This window comes from Scleropages formosus, chromosome 12 (genome assembly GCF_900964775.1).
Source record: "Scleropages formosus chromosome 12, fSclFor1.1, whole genome shotgun sequence".
Taxonomy (NCBI): Eukaryota; Metazoa; Chordata; class Actinopteri; order Osteoglossiformes; family Osteoglossidae; genus Scleropages; species Scleropages formosus.
The window spans coordinates 28,996,200-29,013,269 of NC_041817.1; the positions used below are offsets into that span (position 1 = coordinate 28,996,200).

Genomic DNA, 17,070 nt, shown 5'->3' on the forward strand with positions numbered 1-17,070 from the left:
CACACACACACACACACACTGCAGGCCATTTAGAATCACCAGTCCACCTGAAGGATGTCTTTGGACTCCGGGAGGAAATAAGAGATTCCATGGAGACTGAGTCACATTTACACCTAGACTGAGCAGTCCAGGCGCTTCGAGGCAGCAGCGCTACTCGCCCGCTGTTTGAAAATGTTTCCGGGAGCTCGACGAATGTTGCAGTTTTTGAGGATTTCCATTTCAAATCCGAGCTGGATTTCACTGAGAAAAGGTGCTGGACGTGTGAATGTGCTGCCTGCATGATGCGCCTGCTCTGAAACACGTTCCCCTCTGCACGGTACAGACCAAGTTACCATCTGCTCCCCAGCTGAAAGTCATTAAGCTGCTCTGTGAACTCCTCCACACACCTCGTCTCTGGTTAATTGCCTTCGGGGCCCTTAGCTGCGGCAGCTCTTTTTTTGCAGACCGGTGAAACCTCGTCCCTCTGTTTCTTCTATGAAAAGGTACCGGCGCAAGGCAACGTGTTGATTGCTTCTCCTCGAACTTCTTACACTTTCCATCTGACTTTCCCTTTTGGGATTCTGAGTGAGGAATTGGACCCATCGGAACCTACAGGCCGCCCACATGGGCTCTCTCGTCCGGAGTGCTGATGCACAGCAGAATTCCAGCTTGACCGCTTCAGGAAGGCAAATGCGTCAAACCGCGTGTCGTTTCTCTGTGGTGTCACACGCCGGCCAACCGCTTGCAGACACGCATGCTTTATATTATTGGAGGTCAAAAGGCGTTGAGAAACGGGGATGTGAAACACAAGTCACGCTTCCCTCGATTCAGGCCTTCGTGTCTGTGTTCACTTGGCAGAGCTAACAACTAACACCAAGAGTCTCTGGATTTTATTATGACTCACACTTTTCCCAGTGTAGCCAGACAGTCTCTCATTGTTTCCCAAAGTAGGATTTTTAAATAAATAAAGTATTTAACACCTTCAAGTAAATGAGATGAAAATTGCAGCTGGGAAAGTCATATTGCCAAATAAAATGTGGAGGTATAATATTTTGCAGAAAATGTGCAATGCTGGCCTGCCTGGGGGCGGGGGAGGAGTTTCGGGCAGCCAGTTGACCGTTGAGCAAAACCCCACAGGTTGTTTTTCTCTTCTGCCAACAGCAGTAGTGCTGGAGAAGTCTTTTACAAACACTTCGGACCTCAGGAGCACCAGCAGATAGTGCTGTTGTTGCACCCCAACACGCTCACCTGACCTGTGAAGGGCAAGCGCGGTGGGGGGTCGGTGGTGCCAGGGGCCTTCGGCTCCATTCCATCCTTGGAGCTCCTGGGGTCAGTAAATGGTTCGATGACAACCTGGAACTTCAGGACATGGTGACATCATTGGCTGTCGCCTGGGAGACCGTGTCGCTCCCCAGTGCCCTCGGCCCATCAGTGCTGCTGGATGCTCAGTGTTGAGCTCTGCCACAGCAGGGACACTTTCGTGGAAGCGCTCCAGCAGGAAGATTTCCAGCGCTGGTGTTAATGTGTCCTTCTAACTGTGCTCTGCACCTCAAGTGTTTCCAGGGAAACTGTCAGACTGAGACAGCATGTCGTCCGATACCAAACCGTGTTAACATCTAGTGGAAAAGTGAATGCATTTTCTCTTTTTCCCGTATCACTTTGCTGGACTTCTGGGTATCTGGTCAACTTGAGGGGACTCTGGTGATTCCTGGGGTTGTCTTTGATGCTCTGAGACGCCTCCGTGAACAGGGAAGTTGAGCACTTTGCAGCAAACAGCCAGTAACTTTAGCAAAGGCAGACAGGACAGATTCAATGTAGAAAAAGGGAAAAGGGGTTTGAAAGTTGAAAAGGGAAATGAAAGGGAATTAAAGTTGATCCTACATTTGTTTCTGTCAGGTTCGGGCTGCAGGTGTCCAGCAGTTTGCGGACACTAGATATGATTAACCCCTCAAGCATCAAAATGTTTCTGGGTTTTGTTCTTGCTAGATAATTGGCTTTTCCCAGAATTCCCGGGGCGAGTCATGTTCCTGAGGGCACCTTTGGGCGAGATGAACGAGATGCACAGAGAGGAAATTGACTGAGGCGAACAGGGGAGCGGCTCCCCTGTGGCGCTTGGAGCCTGTGCTCACCCCCAGCGTTGGCTGGTTCCCTGTGACTCTGAGTTTGTCTGCTTGAGTTGACCTGCCTTGGGGGGGGTGGGGGAGGAGTCACTGACCTGCTGCTCGTCACATTTGCATTTACATTTATTCATTTAGCAGACGCTTTTGTCCAAAGCGACATACATCTCAGCAAAAGTACAATTTTTGCATTACGTTAAGAGAAAGAGACATAGCTGCAGACATGAACGTCTCAAGCAAACCTAGTTTGTTCCCTACCGCTTGCTGCACCAAGGTTCATTGTTTGAGTAGGTGCATAAGACACAGGATAGACAAATCCCGATACCCACACCAATTTTTTTTTAAATTTATTTTTTTAAATTAAATATTATTAGATACACAAATGAGCAGTACAATACCAGAGTAATGGCTGAATAAAGGTTGTATCTGGGGATGCTTCTGGAGTTACGATGCGTGAACAGTTACACCGTAGATGATCTGAAGAGATCTTGGGTGAAGTAGATCTGGAAAAGGTGGGCTTTCAGACCCTTCTTGAAAACAGACAGAGTTTCCGCAGTTCTGAGTGACAGGGGAAGGTCATTCCACCACAACGGACCCAGAACCGAGAACCTCCGAGTTTTGCCTCTTGTGCATGGGACCACCAAGCGAGCAGAAGTAGACGAGTGAAGGGGCCTGGCTGGGGTGGAGCGGTTGATTAAGTCTTGTAAATAGCCGGGATGCATCTGTACACAGTAACCAGGGTTTTGAATTTCTTACGGGCAGCTATAGGAAGCCAGTGCAGAGAGATGAGTAGAGGAGATACATGGGAGCGCTTTGGCAAATCAAACACAACTCGTGCAGCAGTATTCTGTAGAAGCTGCAGAGGTTTGATGGCATTAGCAGGAAGGCCACACAGAAGAGAGTTGCAGTAGTCCAGACGGGAAGTCACCATGGCTTGGATAAGTAGTTGGACGGAGTCAGTAGTGAGGTAGGGACGGATCCTACAAATATTATGCAGGATGTATCTGCAGGACCGGGTTGTGGCTTCGATATGTTGAGAGAATGACAGACTCGCATCAGTCGTTACTCCCAGACTCTTAGCAAAGGAGCTAGGTGAAATGAGTGAGTTGCCCAGTTTGATTGAGAGGTTGTGACAGGAGGACAGGCCAGCTGGGAGGTAAAGAACCTCTGTTTTGGATAGGTTGAGGTGGAGGTGGTGATCCTACATCCATGAAGAGATGTCCAATAGGCAGGCAGCAATGCATGTGGAGATGTCTGACGCACCAGGTGGAAAGGAGAGGAAGAGCTGGGTATCATCAGCATAGCAGTGGTATTTGAATCCATGGGAGGCTATGACCGGACCGAGGGAGGAGGTGTAGATGGAGAAAAGAAGAGGACCCAATACCGAGCCCTGCGGAACACCGGTTGAGAGAGGCAGAGGAGAAGAACGAGAGCTCCACCAGACTACTTGATAGGATCTGTCAGAGAGGTAGGACTCGAACCATCTGAGTGCTGCACTTTTGTTCCCAAGCGGGTTAAGAGAGGAGAGTAGAATCCAGTGATTGACAGTGTCAAGGGGGATGAGGACCGAGGAGAGAGAGGCAGCTCTAGCAGCTTGGACAGTGTCAGATACCGCCAGAAGGGTGGTCTCAGTGGAGTGACCAACTTTGAAACCAGACTGATAACCATCAAGGAGATGGTTCCGGGTGAGGAAATTGGACAGTTGATCACAGGCTGCCCGCTCAAGGGTTTTGGACAGAAAGGAGAGGAAAGAGACCGGTCTGTAATTTTCAACCAAATTTGGGTCCAGGGAGGATTTTTTTAACAGAGGTTAAATTAGAGCAGTTTTGAAGGCAGCTGGGAAACAGCCAGTGGAGAGTGAGGAGTTGATGATAGAAGAGGTGAAGGAGGAGAGTTTCGGGGAAATGTTCTGAAGAAGTGATGACGGGATCGGATCAAGTGAGCAGGTGGTGGCTCTGAGCAATATCAGGAGGTCAGCGACTTCAGATTCAGAGAGCGGCTTGAAGTTGGAGAGGATAGCTTTGCAGGGAGGTCCAGCACGAACCAGGCAGGTTGATGGTGAGAATTTATCAGTGATCGCTTTGACTTTGTCTTTGAAAAACAAAGCAAAGTCTTCAGCAGTGAGAGAAGAGAGAGGAGGAGGTGGCGGGGGACACAGAAGGAATGAGAAGGTGGCAAAGAGACTGTGTGGTTTTTTTGGATGCAGACTGTATTTTGTTGTGGAAGAAAAAGGTTTTAGCTGAAGAGACAGCAGACTGAAAAGCAGCTAAGAGTGACTGGTAAGCATCCAGGTCCGATGGAGTTTTGGATTTATGCCATCTTTGCTCTGCAGACCGCAGTTTGGTCCCGTTAGCACGTAACGTATCAGACAGCCACGGGGTAGCAATGGGGCATGCTGGTCTAGAAGACAGAGGGCAGAGAGAGTCAAGGGTGGAAGACAGGGCAGAGAGGAAAGTGTTAGTGGCATCATCTAGATAGATCTGAGAATTGTGAAGCAGAAGGGAAAGCGGCTAGGGTAGCAGAGGCAAAGCAGGAAGGTGAGAGAGATTTTAAGTTGCGGCGAAAGGTGACAATGGGTGCAGGAAGAGATGAAGAGTTAGTGGTGAGGGAGGGTTGAAAGGAAATGAAGAAGTGGTCAGAGACATGCAGAGGCATGACAGAGAGAACAGGATAGCCACAGTTGCAGGAAAATACAAGGTCAAGACAGTTGCCCGCTTTGTGAGTAGCAGGGGATTGAGACAAAGAGAAATCAAAGGACTGTAGGAGCAACAGAAGGCTGCTTGCATGAATGTCATTGACATGCAGGTTGAAGTCACCCAGGAGAATCAGTGGAGAGTTGTCCCCTGGCAGAGAGCTCAACAAGATGTCAAGGTCATCCAAGAAGCGGCCAAGAGGGCCAGGAGAGCGATAAAGGAAAACCACAACAAGAGTGACTGGGGCAGTGATAGAGACAGCATGGCATTCAAAGGAGGACAGATCATGCAAGCGAAGAGGAAGAATAGAGTATTCTCACCAGAGAGAGATGAGCAGGCCTGTGCCTCCACCTCTGCCAGAGGAACGAGAGGTGTGAGAGAAGGAGTAGTTAGTAGAGAGTGCTACAGGTGTGGTTGAGTTGTCTGGGGTGATCCAGGTTTCAGTTAGGGCCAGGAGGTCCAGTGAGAGATGGGAGGCATAGGCTGGTATGAAGTCAGCTTTTCTCACAGCAGACTGGCAGTTCCAGAGTCCCATAGAGAAAGTAAAGCAAGATGAAAGGTCTGACATGTGAGGATAAACCAGGTTGCTGTAGCAGCGAGAGCGCCCAGGTCTCCAGCAGTGGCGAAATCGCGCGGCTCGCTTACTGTAGAAGACTTTGATGGCCGACATGTTGGACGCATGCTTCCTTGAGGACAACTGTAACGGTGGCCTTTCTTGGTGGACTCTCGCAGGTAGACTCCCTTGTCTTTGCACCCCGAGTCTTCGCACCAAGAGGCTGCCGCAACCACTGCCGCTACAGGTCACCGGCTGCTATTTAAACCGGGCTACTGCCTATCAGCTGACTTCCTAATCGAAACCGAAACTACACCAACAATGGTGACCAAAACAAACAACCAACGAGACGCAATTAATCGAACTCACGGAGTCACGCCCACTCCCGCTACGGACACAGAAATGATCCGGAGAACAGTCGTCTTAAACTACTAAATGCTACTTAACAAACAAAATAATTACAGTGCCACGAAACGCTACACAAACACACAACCGATTGTATCTATCAACCTGCACAGCTACACGACACAAATGTGCGATGGGAAAAAGTGGTAGCAAAACAACTACACTTACCAGAAACACCACGAACAGCAGCGACGCGCCTCCAACGTGAAATATAATGCACAAAGTCACCTTTGCACTTTCTCACGTTTTCGTAAGGGCTGCGGACTGGAATCAGTGTTGTGTGATTTTTGAAGAGGGGGACATGGATGTGGTTCGGGTCTTGGTCTCCTCCCTTCACGCTGACAGCTGGGGACGGACCGGCCGGTTCCCGCGAATCCAACTAGTTGGTGGTGAGTGGTGAGGACGTCCATCAGACACAGACGGTGTGGGGCCGCAGGTGGGACGCCCAGTGTCTCCCGAGGTGTCCTTGTCCTGCAGGCTCTGGACAGGACGTGTGCAGACACTGCAAGCGCGTTGTTACTTTTTCAGTGGTTTAGCGGAGGCCCTTCCTCATGGGTCCACACCTCTGTCTTATTGACCCGGGCGTGCAATTCCATCGCCGGACATCAGCTGTCGTCCGCATCCGCCAAATGCCACATGATTGTTTATAGCTCGTTCATTTGTGTCTCTCTTCTCCGGAACCACTGACGACATTGAAGCGCTTACACCGATTTACCCTTTCACACAGCCAGCCACATTCACACTATGTCCCCCGATGGAGACATGAAGAACACTTTATGAGTGCGATGCGTCGGCTCCGTGTCGTTCCCCAGGAGCCGTGGAAGTTAGATGTCACTTCCTGTCTGCACTCGCTTTCCCAAAACCTCTCCAGGTGTTTCTCTCCTTTCGGCCCCAAATCTCATGTTAGCAGCCGTGTGTTTGTCACACAAGTGGCTTCTTTACTGCCACCGCTTCACACCTCCAAGTTGCCTCATAGCTCACGTCTTCCCGAGTGTGTCTGTACCTGAGTGTGTGCCTGAAGAGGAGTGTGTGTGTATTTGACTGTATATAAGTTATTGTGTGTGTGTGTGTGTGTGTGTGTGTGTGTGTGTGTGCGCTCATGAGAAAACCAGAGAGCCTCTTTGTACAGGTAGGGTTTGGATGAAGATCCCCGTTTGGGGAGTGTGAAACTCTCGTATCTGTGTGTTGCATCGGGAACTCTGCCTCGCGGTGTGTGTACACACTGTGTCTGAACATCACTGTCTTAATGTCTCCTGTCCTTTGTGGGACGATGCTGGTGTTGGACAGCCGAGTGGACCTGCTTTGTGGGACTCTAAGTGTGGGATAAAGGGCATCGTGAGGTGTATGAATGGAAAGGAGGGACTGCTCCACACACACACACACACACACACAAACACACACACACACGCCCGTGTGTAGAGAGGCAGAGGGGGTTAAAGTGCTCCTTTGTTTTTATCTCATTTTTAATTTTGTTTTTGCTGATGTCAGACTTGTGTTGTTTTCTGCTTTTGGGATTTTCTGTCATTCGTTAAGGGGAAGCTATTGATTAGTGGACCAATTAGAACTTAATCCACCAAGTCATCGGCGGACAGTTTTTCTTAGCGCTCAACGGCCCCAGAGAGACTTTTTAGAGACGGAAATGTCCACATTTACTGTTATGGCCTCAGCTGCCTCCTTGAATTGGCCACAAGGCGGATTTAATTGGACCAGGACTTTCTTGGCAGGATTCACGACGGGGACTGATGGAGCTGCTGAACTTCCGCAGGTCAGCTTCTTCATCCAGCACAGGGTCAGCTGGACACGTGGTCCGCACACCACACACTGTTGTTGAATCTCTTCCTCCTGCCTCCAGGTGGCGCTGCAGTGGATCAGTGCTGTGGGCATCGGAGTCCCAGCCTTCTCCAGAATGAACCGGGCCTTCACCAGAAAGAAAGGTTGGTGCGACATGGACCAGTACGTTCTCTTTCACACACACACACACTCATACGCTCTCCAGTGGCGGTGCTCACTTGCACACAGAGGACATGCTGGTCTTCCATGAGCTTCCGTGTGACCTCAGCGCACCCCTAGCAGAAGTTCCTCATGCTGTAACTGAATGAGATGAATAATCCATGGGATGAAGAACAAGAGGAGAATAACGCTCAGCAGAGCCGCTTAGGGGCAGGAAGGTGTGTTATTAACACTGACGCCCCCTGCTGGGCATCATCCTGTAACTGCAGCTGCAGCACATTTACATTTATTTATATTTATTATATTTACATTTATTCATTTAACTGACACTTTTCTCCAAAGCGACACACATCTCAGAGAAATACAATTTATACATTACATTAAGTGAAAGAGACATGGCTGCAGACGTGATTCTTTAAGTAAATCTAGCTTGTTACTTCCCATTTGATGCCCCGATGTTCATCGTTCAAGTAGGTGCATAAAACGCTGGGTAGATGAATCCTCATAACCTTCCTACAATTTTTTTTATAAGGTACACAAACATTTATATACAATACAGGAGTAGCAGCAGTATAAAGGCTTATCTGGGGATGATCATACAGTTACTGTGCCTGAGCATTTACACCTTACATGAGCTGGAGAGATGATGGGCGAAGTGAGTCTGGAAAAGGTGAGTTTTCAGAGCCTTCTTGAATGTAGACAGAGATTCAGCAGTTCTGAGTGAGAGGGGGAGGTCGTTCCACCATAACGGAGCCAGAACCGAGAACCTCCGTGCTTTACCTTTCGTGCGCGGGACCATCAAGTGAGCAGATGCGGAAGAGCAAAGGGGTCTGGTTGGGGTGTAGCGGTTGATCAAGACCTGTAAATATTTGGGAGCAATTCTATTGATGCTTTTGTAGACAATAACCAGGGTCTTGAATTTGATCCGGGAAGTTATAGGAAGCCAGTGCAGCGAAACGAGTAGAGGAGATACGTGGGAACGCTTCGGCAAGTCAAACACAACTTGTACCGTGGTATTCTGTATCAGCTGTAGAGGTTTGATGGCAGTAGCAGGAAGGCCACACAGGAGAGAGTTGCAGTATCCAGACGGGACGTCACCATGGCCTGGACAAGTAGTTGGGCAGAGTTAGTTGTGAGATGAGGACCGATCCTGCGGATGTTATGCAGGAAGTATCTGCAGGTCCGGGTTGTGGCATCGATGTGCTGAGAGAAGGACAGACTTGAGTCAATTGTCACTCTTAGCCAAGGAGTCGGCAAAATGAGTGAGTTGCCCAGTTCGATCAATAGATCGTGACAGGAGGACAGGCCAGCTGGGAGGTGAAGAATCTCTGTTTTAGAGAGGTTGTGTTGGAGGTGGTGATCAGACATCCCTGCAGGGATGTCAACAGGCAAGTAGCGATACGTGGAAATGTCTGATGCTCCAGGTGGAAAGGAGAGGAAGAGCTGGGTATCATCAGCGTAGCAGTGGTATTTGAACCCATGGGAGGCTATGACTGGACCGAAGGAGGAGGTGTAAATGGAGAAAAGAGAGGACCCAATACCGAGCCATGCGGAACACCGGTTGAGAGAGGCAGAGGAGAAGAACGAGAGCTCCGCCAAACCACTTGATAGGATCTGTCAGAGAGGTAGGACTCAAACCATCTGAGTGCCGCACCTTTGTTCCCTAGCTGGTTAAGAGAGGAGAGTAGAATCCAGTGATTTACAGTGTCGAATACTACAGAAAGATTGAGGACCAAGGGACACTACTAGCCATTTATTTTTTTTTTTTAGAAAGTGAATTACAATGTTAATATCACAATTATTATAGTTACACACTTATAGTTATTTACCCAACTGGGTAATGTTACTGGAGCAATTTAGGGTAAGTACTTTCTCAAGGGTACTACAGCTGGAGGTGGGAATCAAACCCATGCCCTTTGGGACCAAAGGCAGCAGCTCCAACCACTACACTACCAGCTGTCTGCGGTGAGCTGCTACTACATTACAATCAGTGTGATTTATTCCAAGTGTTGTTCTGAAGTGACTCTGTTGTTCGGTTTGTCGCTACATTAGCGATGCAGGTAAAACATGTGACCCTGATGTGTGATGAATTACGGCTTTTCCTCCCCGTTGTTCATCTCTGTCGGGGGCCGTTAACCGGAGTGCCGCTCGGCCTCCTGGGAAAGGGCTTCGCTCTCCGTGTTTCAGTAGTTGTGCTCGCTGTCGTTGAGCTGCTCATTCGGTGCGACTGGTTCACTTTGAGCGCGGAAGCGGCCCGTGTATAAATCTCCTGTCCTTTGTTTGGAGACATTACTGAGCCGCGTCGGCCAAGGCTCTTTGAGGATTTATGGAGGCCATCTGATGGACCTTAGTAGCTTTTAAGTCCCGAGGCCATTTCCCGCAGCATACTGTGGATGTGAGAAAATTACTCTTTCACGGACTTATTTTGTCCCTCTCCAATTTTTCACAGCCGAGTTGAACCTCATCCAAAGAGCGTGCGGTTTAAGTGCCGTGGAAGGAGCGCAATGACGAGTCCTGGAGGGACACACTCTGTGGTGTGTGAACGACCTTGAGATGTTTGCACTTGCGTGCATGATTCCCGCACGTCGCACCCCATGGCCAGTACAGCGCTGCCCCTCACACTTAAATTTGGATAAATAATGCACTGAGGTGGATTTTCAGTGATGCTCTGAGGCCTTGTGACTGTCTCTTCCTCGTCCTTGACCATGAGCCACTTGCCTGACCTTGAGTGACCTCTGGCGTGGATTCGGGTTTAATGAGACAGGATACGGAATATGTAAAAAATTGCAGCGCAAATATTTGTTTTTGTATCTGTGCCTCTTTCATCTCTTGGAGGCAGAAGTGGTTGTAGACGTGATGAACACTTGACTTTATACCCTGGTATTTATGGCAGCGCAGTTTTGCTGAGGGGTCGTGATATTTGAATAACCGCTATGTGTAAGAAGAACATGGAGCTGTGTTTTCTGGGAAACAATCACATCGAAGTGCAAGTTTTAACATCACAGTTCCATGAGAAACCAGGATGTGTTTGGCGTTGTGCTTAAAGAATGATGAGTAAGTGTCAGGATTGCTGCAGCTGTTGTACTACGGACAGACACACCTGAATGTGTTCTTTAGATATTGTGGTGCACAAACAGCTAAAACGAAAATTGGATGAGTTACGCTGGATGAACACAGTGTGGTAACAGTAATGAAATAATATTTAATAATAACTAATGAGCAGCGAAGTAGACTCGCATCCCCAAATAAGAAATGAGCCGAGAACAGTGTGACTGTAGCCTGTGTGTGTGTGTGTGTGTGTGTGTGTGTGTGTGTGTGTGTGTCTGTGAACTTCTCATGTGTCTCCCTTTGTGAATGACACCTTACCAGCCAACAGCTGAGCTTTTTCCAGCTTGCAGAAAGTGTGACGTCGACACAGCATTTGAGCTCCACTTCATGTTCATAATTATACCAGAGGTCATTTTCACCGGCAGCAGCAATGCGGTGAATCGTGGTGATGTATAGTACACGTGGCCATAATGCCGCCCGTTCGTCATTCTGATATCAACCCGTAGGGCGGCTTTTTGTGCCGGTGGTCGAGTCCCGGCGCCTGAAGCTCAGGTTTCCGGCTCCCGTTTGAAAGGCCTTTCTGGCCGCACGTGCGCGTGCACTAATGTTTCTGTGCGTGTGCGAGCAAGGGTCTGTCTCCATGCCCGAAGCCCCTCGGTTGTTTGGAAACACACGACTCTGCTGTTCTTCCCCCGTTTTACTCACGAGTCACGATTCACTTTTTTACCGACGGGCTCAGCCGGGGTTCTGACTCTTTCGACTGGCTGAGGTGCCGTGACCCCTCGACTCGGAGGCGTGTCGCGCACGGTGGGCTCCGCAGCGGGAAGCGGCTCGTTCTGCATGGCGGTTCCCTGACTTTTTAAACGGGAATCCTTCCGCACAGCGCTGCGTTTATTGGGCGCTGCACACACGTTTACCGACTGCGCCACGTATTTTATCTTCTAATGATGTCTCAAGTGAGTAATTAAAATTAGCCTCTTCCTTTGACCTTTTAAGCCGGGCGGTCGATCACATCGCGGCTCCGGCGACGGGCAGCCGGAACCTCTCTGACCTTTCGAATCGCTGGTGATGCCACGTGGCAGACGATGGATTAATATGTGCTAAATTTAACACAAGCAGCAGCTTGGAACGGACGTGCTGGATGTGCTCGCTTCAATTACTACGGCTGTTCTTCGCTTGCTTCAATTTAGGGCCCTAAACCGAGATCGAAACATTTCTTTTTCAAAATGGGAGCAGTTCCCTTCCCGTTCTGCAGGGTCACCGAAATCTAACGTGAGCCGTGCCTTGAAAGGGTGTCCCGCACCGTCTCCCCTCGTTCGCTGTACTTAAATGCGTCCGCGGAAGCAGCATGTGCTCAGAGAGGTGTTCGAAACCTCGCCTTTCAAGACCTCAAATTTCGATCCGGCGGAGTTCGGACTTAAACAGATTGTACATTAATTGGTCGTTTTTTCCCTGCCGGTCGGGGCCCGTTGAGAGCTCCTGTCTTTCCTGCTTTATGTGCCTTGGCTGAAACGCCCCCCAGCCCCCCCAACCAGTGACTCTGACTGCAGTTCATTAGCATGAACGTTAAGGCAAATAACAGATAATGATCTGAGGAGCTCGATGGTCGTTGAGTTTTCTCACGCTGTACGTTGAACACACGGTGAACGCTGTTTGGGTCGAGCGCTCAGGACGCCTGGTTTTGCCCGGGACCCTTCTCGTCGCGCACTCGATGGTCTGATGAGTAGTCGGAACAAAGACCGGAGAGCTGAAGATACTGTAGCTGCGTGCTGAAGAAGCAGTGCTGTAGCTTTGATTATTTTGGCTTTTTAAAAATTGTCTTGAAAAGTGTGGAAACTCGCGTCGTTATCCTCATGGGTTGAGTTACATGTAAGATGGTCTCCAATCTGAGCTGCTTTGGTTCACGAGCACTTTACTCCTCCGCTACTCCAAGAACGTCCTCACCCACACGGGGGGGGGGGGGCACACGGGACGCCAGCTGTAGAGCAGAAGATGCCTGTTTGACTCAGTGCAGCTACAGCTGTAGAGAGATGCTGCTGCTGTGGCCTCCTCCTCTCTTCCCGTTGTACCTGTTCTGGATTTGTGAAGGGTTAGGGTTCTGCTGGGGGTGGGGGTGCTGTCTCTTCTCTCACTTGTTTCTTGTTTCTTTGCAGACAAGTCATGGATGCACACTCCAGAGGCCCTGGCGAAGCACCACATCACCTATAATGCCAAGGTAGAGAGCAGGGTGGCATCAACCCCCACCCCACCCCAACCTGCCCCCAGGCCTCTTAGTGAGAAGAGCCATGCGTGGTGTGTAAGAGGTGTTCTGAGAGCGCAAAAGGGCCGTGCGTGAGCCCACCGGCACTGCGCTGGTACCAGCAGCACTTCAGTTTGCACAAGAGCAGCTGATTCCCATGGAGTTAAATCCAAATATATTTCATTAACGGCACAAACACAACACCTGCACACAGTGTGCGGTCCTGCGTTCGCTGCTGTGTCAGCAGGTCCCGGTCGAAGACACTGAGCGCAGTGTCACCGTAAGGCCAGTGCTGTTTGCCCCCCTTGCCCTGGTACATAAAGAAGAAACAAATAGCGGACGCAGCACCTACAGAGTGTTTTATTGACCGTCTTTCTTCCATTTACTCGCCGTCCGCGTGTTGTGAGCTGCGGTGCGAAGAGCTGAGCGGCTGCGGTCCACACGGACTGGCGACTCGTACGTGAACGCGCGTAACATTGATGTGACTTGTTTGCGCTAAGATGTACGTGTCTGTGTCGTGCCGCACGCCCCTCCTTCGCATCGCAGTTCCTCGGCAGCACGGAGGTGGACCAGCCCAAGGGGACCGAAGTGGTTCGGGATGCGGTCCGGAAGCTCAAGGTGAGGACGACTTCAGAGGCTCCTTCCTGCCGGTGTCCCTCTGAGTCGTTTTAAACGTTTAAACGGGTTGTGCACTAAATACACTCTCTTTTTGCTCACGTTTTTGTTTAATTCATTAACTAATCATGTTAAACAGTTGTGTTTCAGAAATGTGCAAAGTTAGCAGGTGGCACAGCTTAGTCACTGCCTTGCAGTAGAAGATTCTGGGTTCAAATCTAAATGTATAAATGTAAGACCCCCGAACTGTGGGCGTGGGATCCTGTGACCCGGTGTAATAACAGCTGAGTTCAGGGCGAGTCAAAGTGCAAAGCAGAATTTACAGTGACAGCAAGGTATGTAAATGACTCTGCTGTACTGTAGTTTGCTGCAGCGTCTGTAACCCTAAGTCACCTTAGGAAAAGGTACGAGCTCCAGTGCTGGATGAATGAATGTAAACGGAAACCTTAAACACGTAACGGGAAACAGAGACGGGATCACGGCTGGCGGTGGGAACGAGACCTTCCTCTTGCAGGAGCTCCTCGGTGCACAGCGCTGTGAACGCACGAACAGAGGTGTAGCGAGGGCTGCCGGGTTCCCGGGGACGGGACCAGGCTCTGTGGATTGCGGCACCTGGAAAATGAGCTCTCCGTACACGCGCGCACACACACACACACACAGATTCAAAGTGAAACACACTTTTTACTGTCACTCGCTCTCCGAGGCCCTAAAATGTGAAAGGAAGCAAAATGGATGCATTTTAAAAAAGAGGGAACACGTCTCAGCGGCCTCATTGTTGCAGAATCCACCCAAAGAGCTCCTTCATCGCGTCGTTCTCCATCTTCACAGCATCTACGTGTTTCCCTCGCTCTCTTGCGGTCCGTGGACACGTTGTTCCTTCCCCCGTCTCCGTGTCTCACTGTCCCTGCGCTTCACTTAGCACCGAGGCGTCCGGTGGAGTTCAGGCGTCGAAATCAGCTCACGTCTCGCCGAGGAGAGAACACCCGGAGGCCGTTGAGCCTCTTCCGAAGTCGGGCGATCTCCACGCTGCACGCGGAGGCCAACGTGTGGTTCATCCTCTTCTCTTCCACTCTTTCTCCCTCCCTCCCTTCTGCGTCGAGCGCAGCGTCACCTGTGAAACGGGCTCTTTGGACAGAGCTCATCTCTTCCATGCCGTATGATTAATTTTGCATTTGGTGCTAAACGTGGAGTTTTCTTCACCGCGGTGAAAAACGAGGTTGCAGGACCACAAAGTCACGACAAGCTGAGCTCTTCAGTGACCTCACTCTCCATCGTCTTGTTCTTTCCGCAGTTTCAGAGGCACATCAAGAAATCAGAGGGTCTGAAGATCCCCAAAGTGGAGCTGCAGATTTCCATCTACGGGGTGAAGATATTAGATCCCAAAACAAAAGTAAGCCTGTCTGTGCGAAACTTTGAGTACGAATACGGTCCCGTTTCCACATCTTCTGCTTCTCAGTTATTTTTCTAGGTCAAGTTTTTTCCTCTCATTTGTAATTTTAAAACAAGTTTGGTGGAAAGAAACAGTAAGTGTACTTAAGAATCACACGTCTGCATCCAAGTGTCTCTTTCTCCTAATGTAATGAACACTTTGTATTTTCTATGAGATGTTCGTCGCTTCGGAGAAAAGTGATGATAAATGAACACATGTGAAACATTTAGGGTTAGGACCACTCAATACATTTATTCTTGCGGCTCCATGTCTGTCCCAATCTGGCAGTCCAGGAGCTTCCAAGATTAACGATGTGAACGTGGCCCTTTGGCGTCGCGGCTACGACCGCGGGGCCCAGCGGGGCTCCTTCGTTGGCTCTGGGAGCCACTGGTGTCTGATGTTTCGTTGTCCATCCAGGACGTGCAGCACAACTGCCAGCTGCACAGGATATCGTTCTGTGCCGATGACAAAACGGACAAGAGGATCTTCACGTTCATCTGCAAGGATCTGGAGTCCAACAAGCACCTGTGCTACGTGTTTGACAGTGAGAAATGTGTAAGACGTCTCCGCTGTAACCTGTTTCCCACGGGGCCCCTGTTGGGTGCCGCCGGACCCCGGAGTCAGTCCGTCTGTGTGTCTTCTGCATTCCAGGCGGAGGAGATAACCCTCACCATCGGACAGGCCTTTGACCTCGCCTACAGGAAGTTCCTCGAGTCGGGGGGGAAGGATGTGGAGACCAGAAAGCAGATAGGAAGCTTGCAGAAGAGAGTAAGGGTTGCTGCCCTTTGGTTTATTTATTATGATTTTCCATTATTTATTTCACTCTTTCTCCAAGGTGACTCACAGCATGAGGGTTGTACAATGAGCTACTTACACTGATTCACCCTTTTATGCAGCAGGGTCGTTTTTACTCTGTCACTTCAGGGTAGGAAGCTCGATGAAGGACACCGCAGCAGGAGGGGGGATTCAAATTGTGCTCAGTGTAGCGCAAGATGACGCCCCTAACCACTGCGCCCCCTGCTGCCCCTTGCAGGAGACAAAGAATCAGTGTCAAGACTGGAGATGCTCATTTCATGCAAACACACGTCAAGTTGAGACTTGGGTTAAAGTGTCAGTAGAATGTTGAAGAGATGCTTTGTGTCTCGATTCTACAGATTCAAGAATTAGAGTCAGAAAACTCTGAGCTGAAAAAGCAGCTGCACAATCTGGAGGAGCAGCTCATGATTTCCCAAGTGTCACCAGTGAGTCGGAGTGTTTGTAACTCACAGTGTGTGCGCGTGTGTGTATGTATGTGTGTGTGTGTGTGTGTGTGTGCGCGCGCGTGTGAGAGAGAGAGCCCCCGTGGTGCAGCACGGTGTGAACGAGAGGCCCGTTTGGCTGCTCTCAGCTCAGCTCAGCTCAGCTCCGCCGCCCGGTTCTGCTGCTTCGCCACTAAACTGTGTCTGCGCTGTTTCCACAGCTGCTGCACCTAAGCTCGACTAGCGAAGCGTTTGTGCTGCAAAGACCTTCGTCTCTCTTCTGGTGTCATAACCTGACGTCGTTTTCGTGTTTAGAGATCTCCTCTGTCACGCTCACCCCCATGAGCTCCCCCGACTCCAGCCTCTCCACAGGGCTACTAACTCCTCCGCCCGCTAACAAGGCTCCGCCCCGGCCCCCCGGCGGACACACCGTGCCGCGGCCTCACGTAAATGCCCTCCTCTCTCTCTTTGCACTGTCGCCTCTCTCTCTGGTCTGTGACCCTTCTACGCTGCACGGGACAAGTGTAGGAAGGGGCGCTTGCTGTGTGTTCTAGACCCAGGGTGTCCTGGTCATCTGATCGTTGTGATGGCGGGACAAGCACAGGTAGCGACTTTCACCCCTTGCTCTTGCAGGCAGGAGGCGTCTCGGTGAAAGCGCCCCCTACGGATATTTTCGACATGGTACCGTTCTCCCCGGGCGCGGTCCTCACTCCGGTACCGGCCAACAACGGCACATCGACCGCTCAGCTCCTGGCCAGACCTGCCAAGAGCAGTAAGTCGGTGGACCCAGCTTTACTGCTCACC

At 50.3% G+C, this 17,070-nt stretch overlaps 1 protein-coding gene across 4 annotated transcripts in view; it reads left to right on the forward strand.

The window, feature by feature from the left end:
- LOC108928670 (PTB domain-containing engulfment adapter protein 1-like) overlaps positions 1 to 17,070 on the forward strand; it is a 43,140-nt gene that overhangs the window by 23,562 nt on the left and 2,508 nt on the right. For 3 of the 4 annotated variants that reach the window (XM_018742717.2, XM_018742743.2, XM_018742735.2), the window contains exons 2-9: positions 7,600 to 7,681; positions 12,899 to 12,960; positions 13,531 to 13,602; positions 14,891 to 14,989; positions 15,446 to 15,583; positions 15,680 to 15,796; positions 16,183 to 16,269; positions 16,900 to 17,038. In XM_018742717.2, coding sequence (XP_018598233.1) covers positions 7,654 to 7,681; positions 12,899 to 12,960; positions 13,531 to 13,602; positions 14,891 to 14,989; positions 15,446 to 15,583; positions 15,680 to 15,796; positions 16,183 to 16,269; positions 16,900 to 17,038 — 742 coding nt within the window. In that variant the 5' untranslated portion in view covers positions 7,600 to 7,653. Of the gene's footprint in view, positions 1 to 7,443; positions 7,513 to 7,599; positions 7,682 to 12,898; positions 12,961 to 13,530; positions 13,603 to 14,890; positions 14,990 to 15,445; positions 15,584 to 15,679; positions 15,797 to 16,182; positions 16,270 to 16,899; positions 17,039 to 17,070 lie in introns of those variants that run through there. The other variant, XM_018742725.2, reaches the window with a different exon arrangement.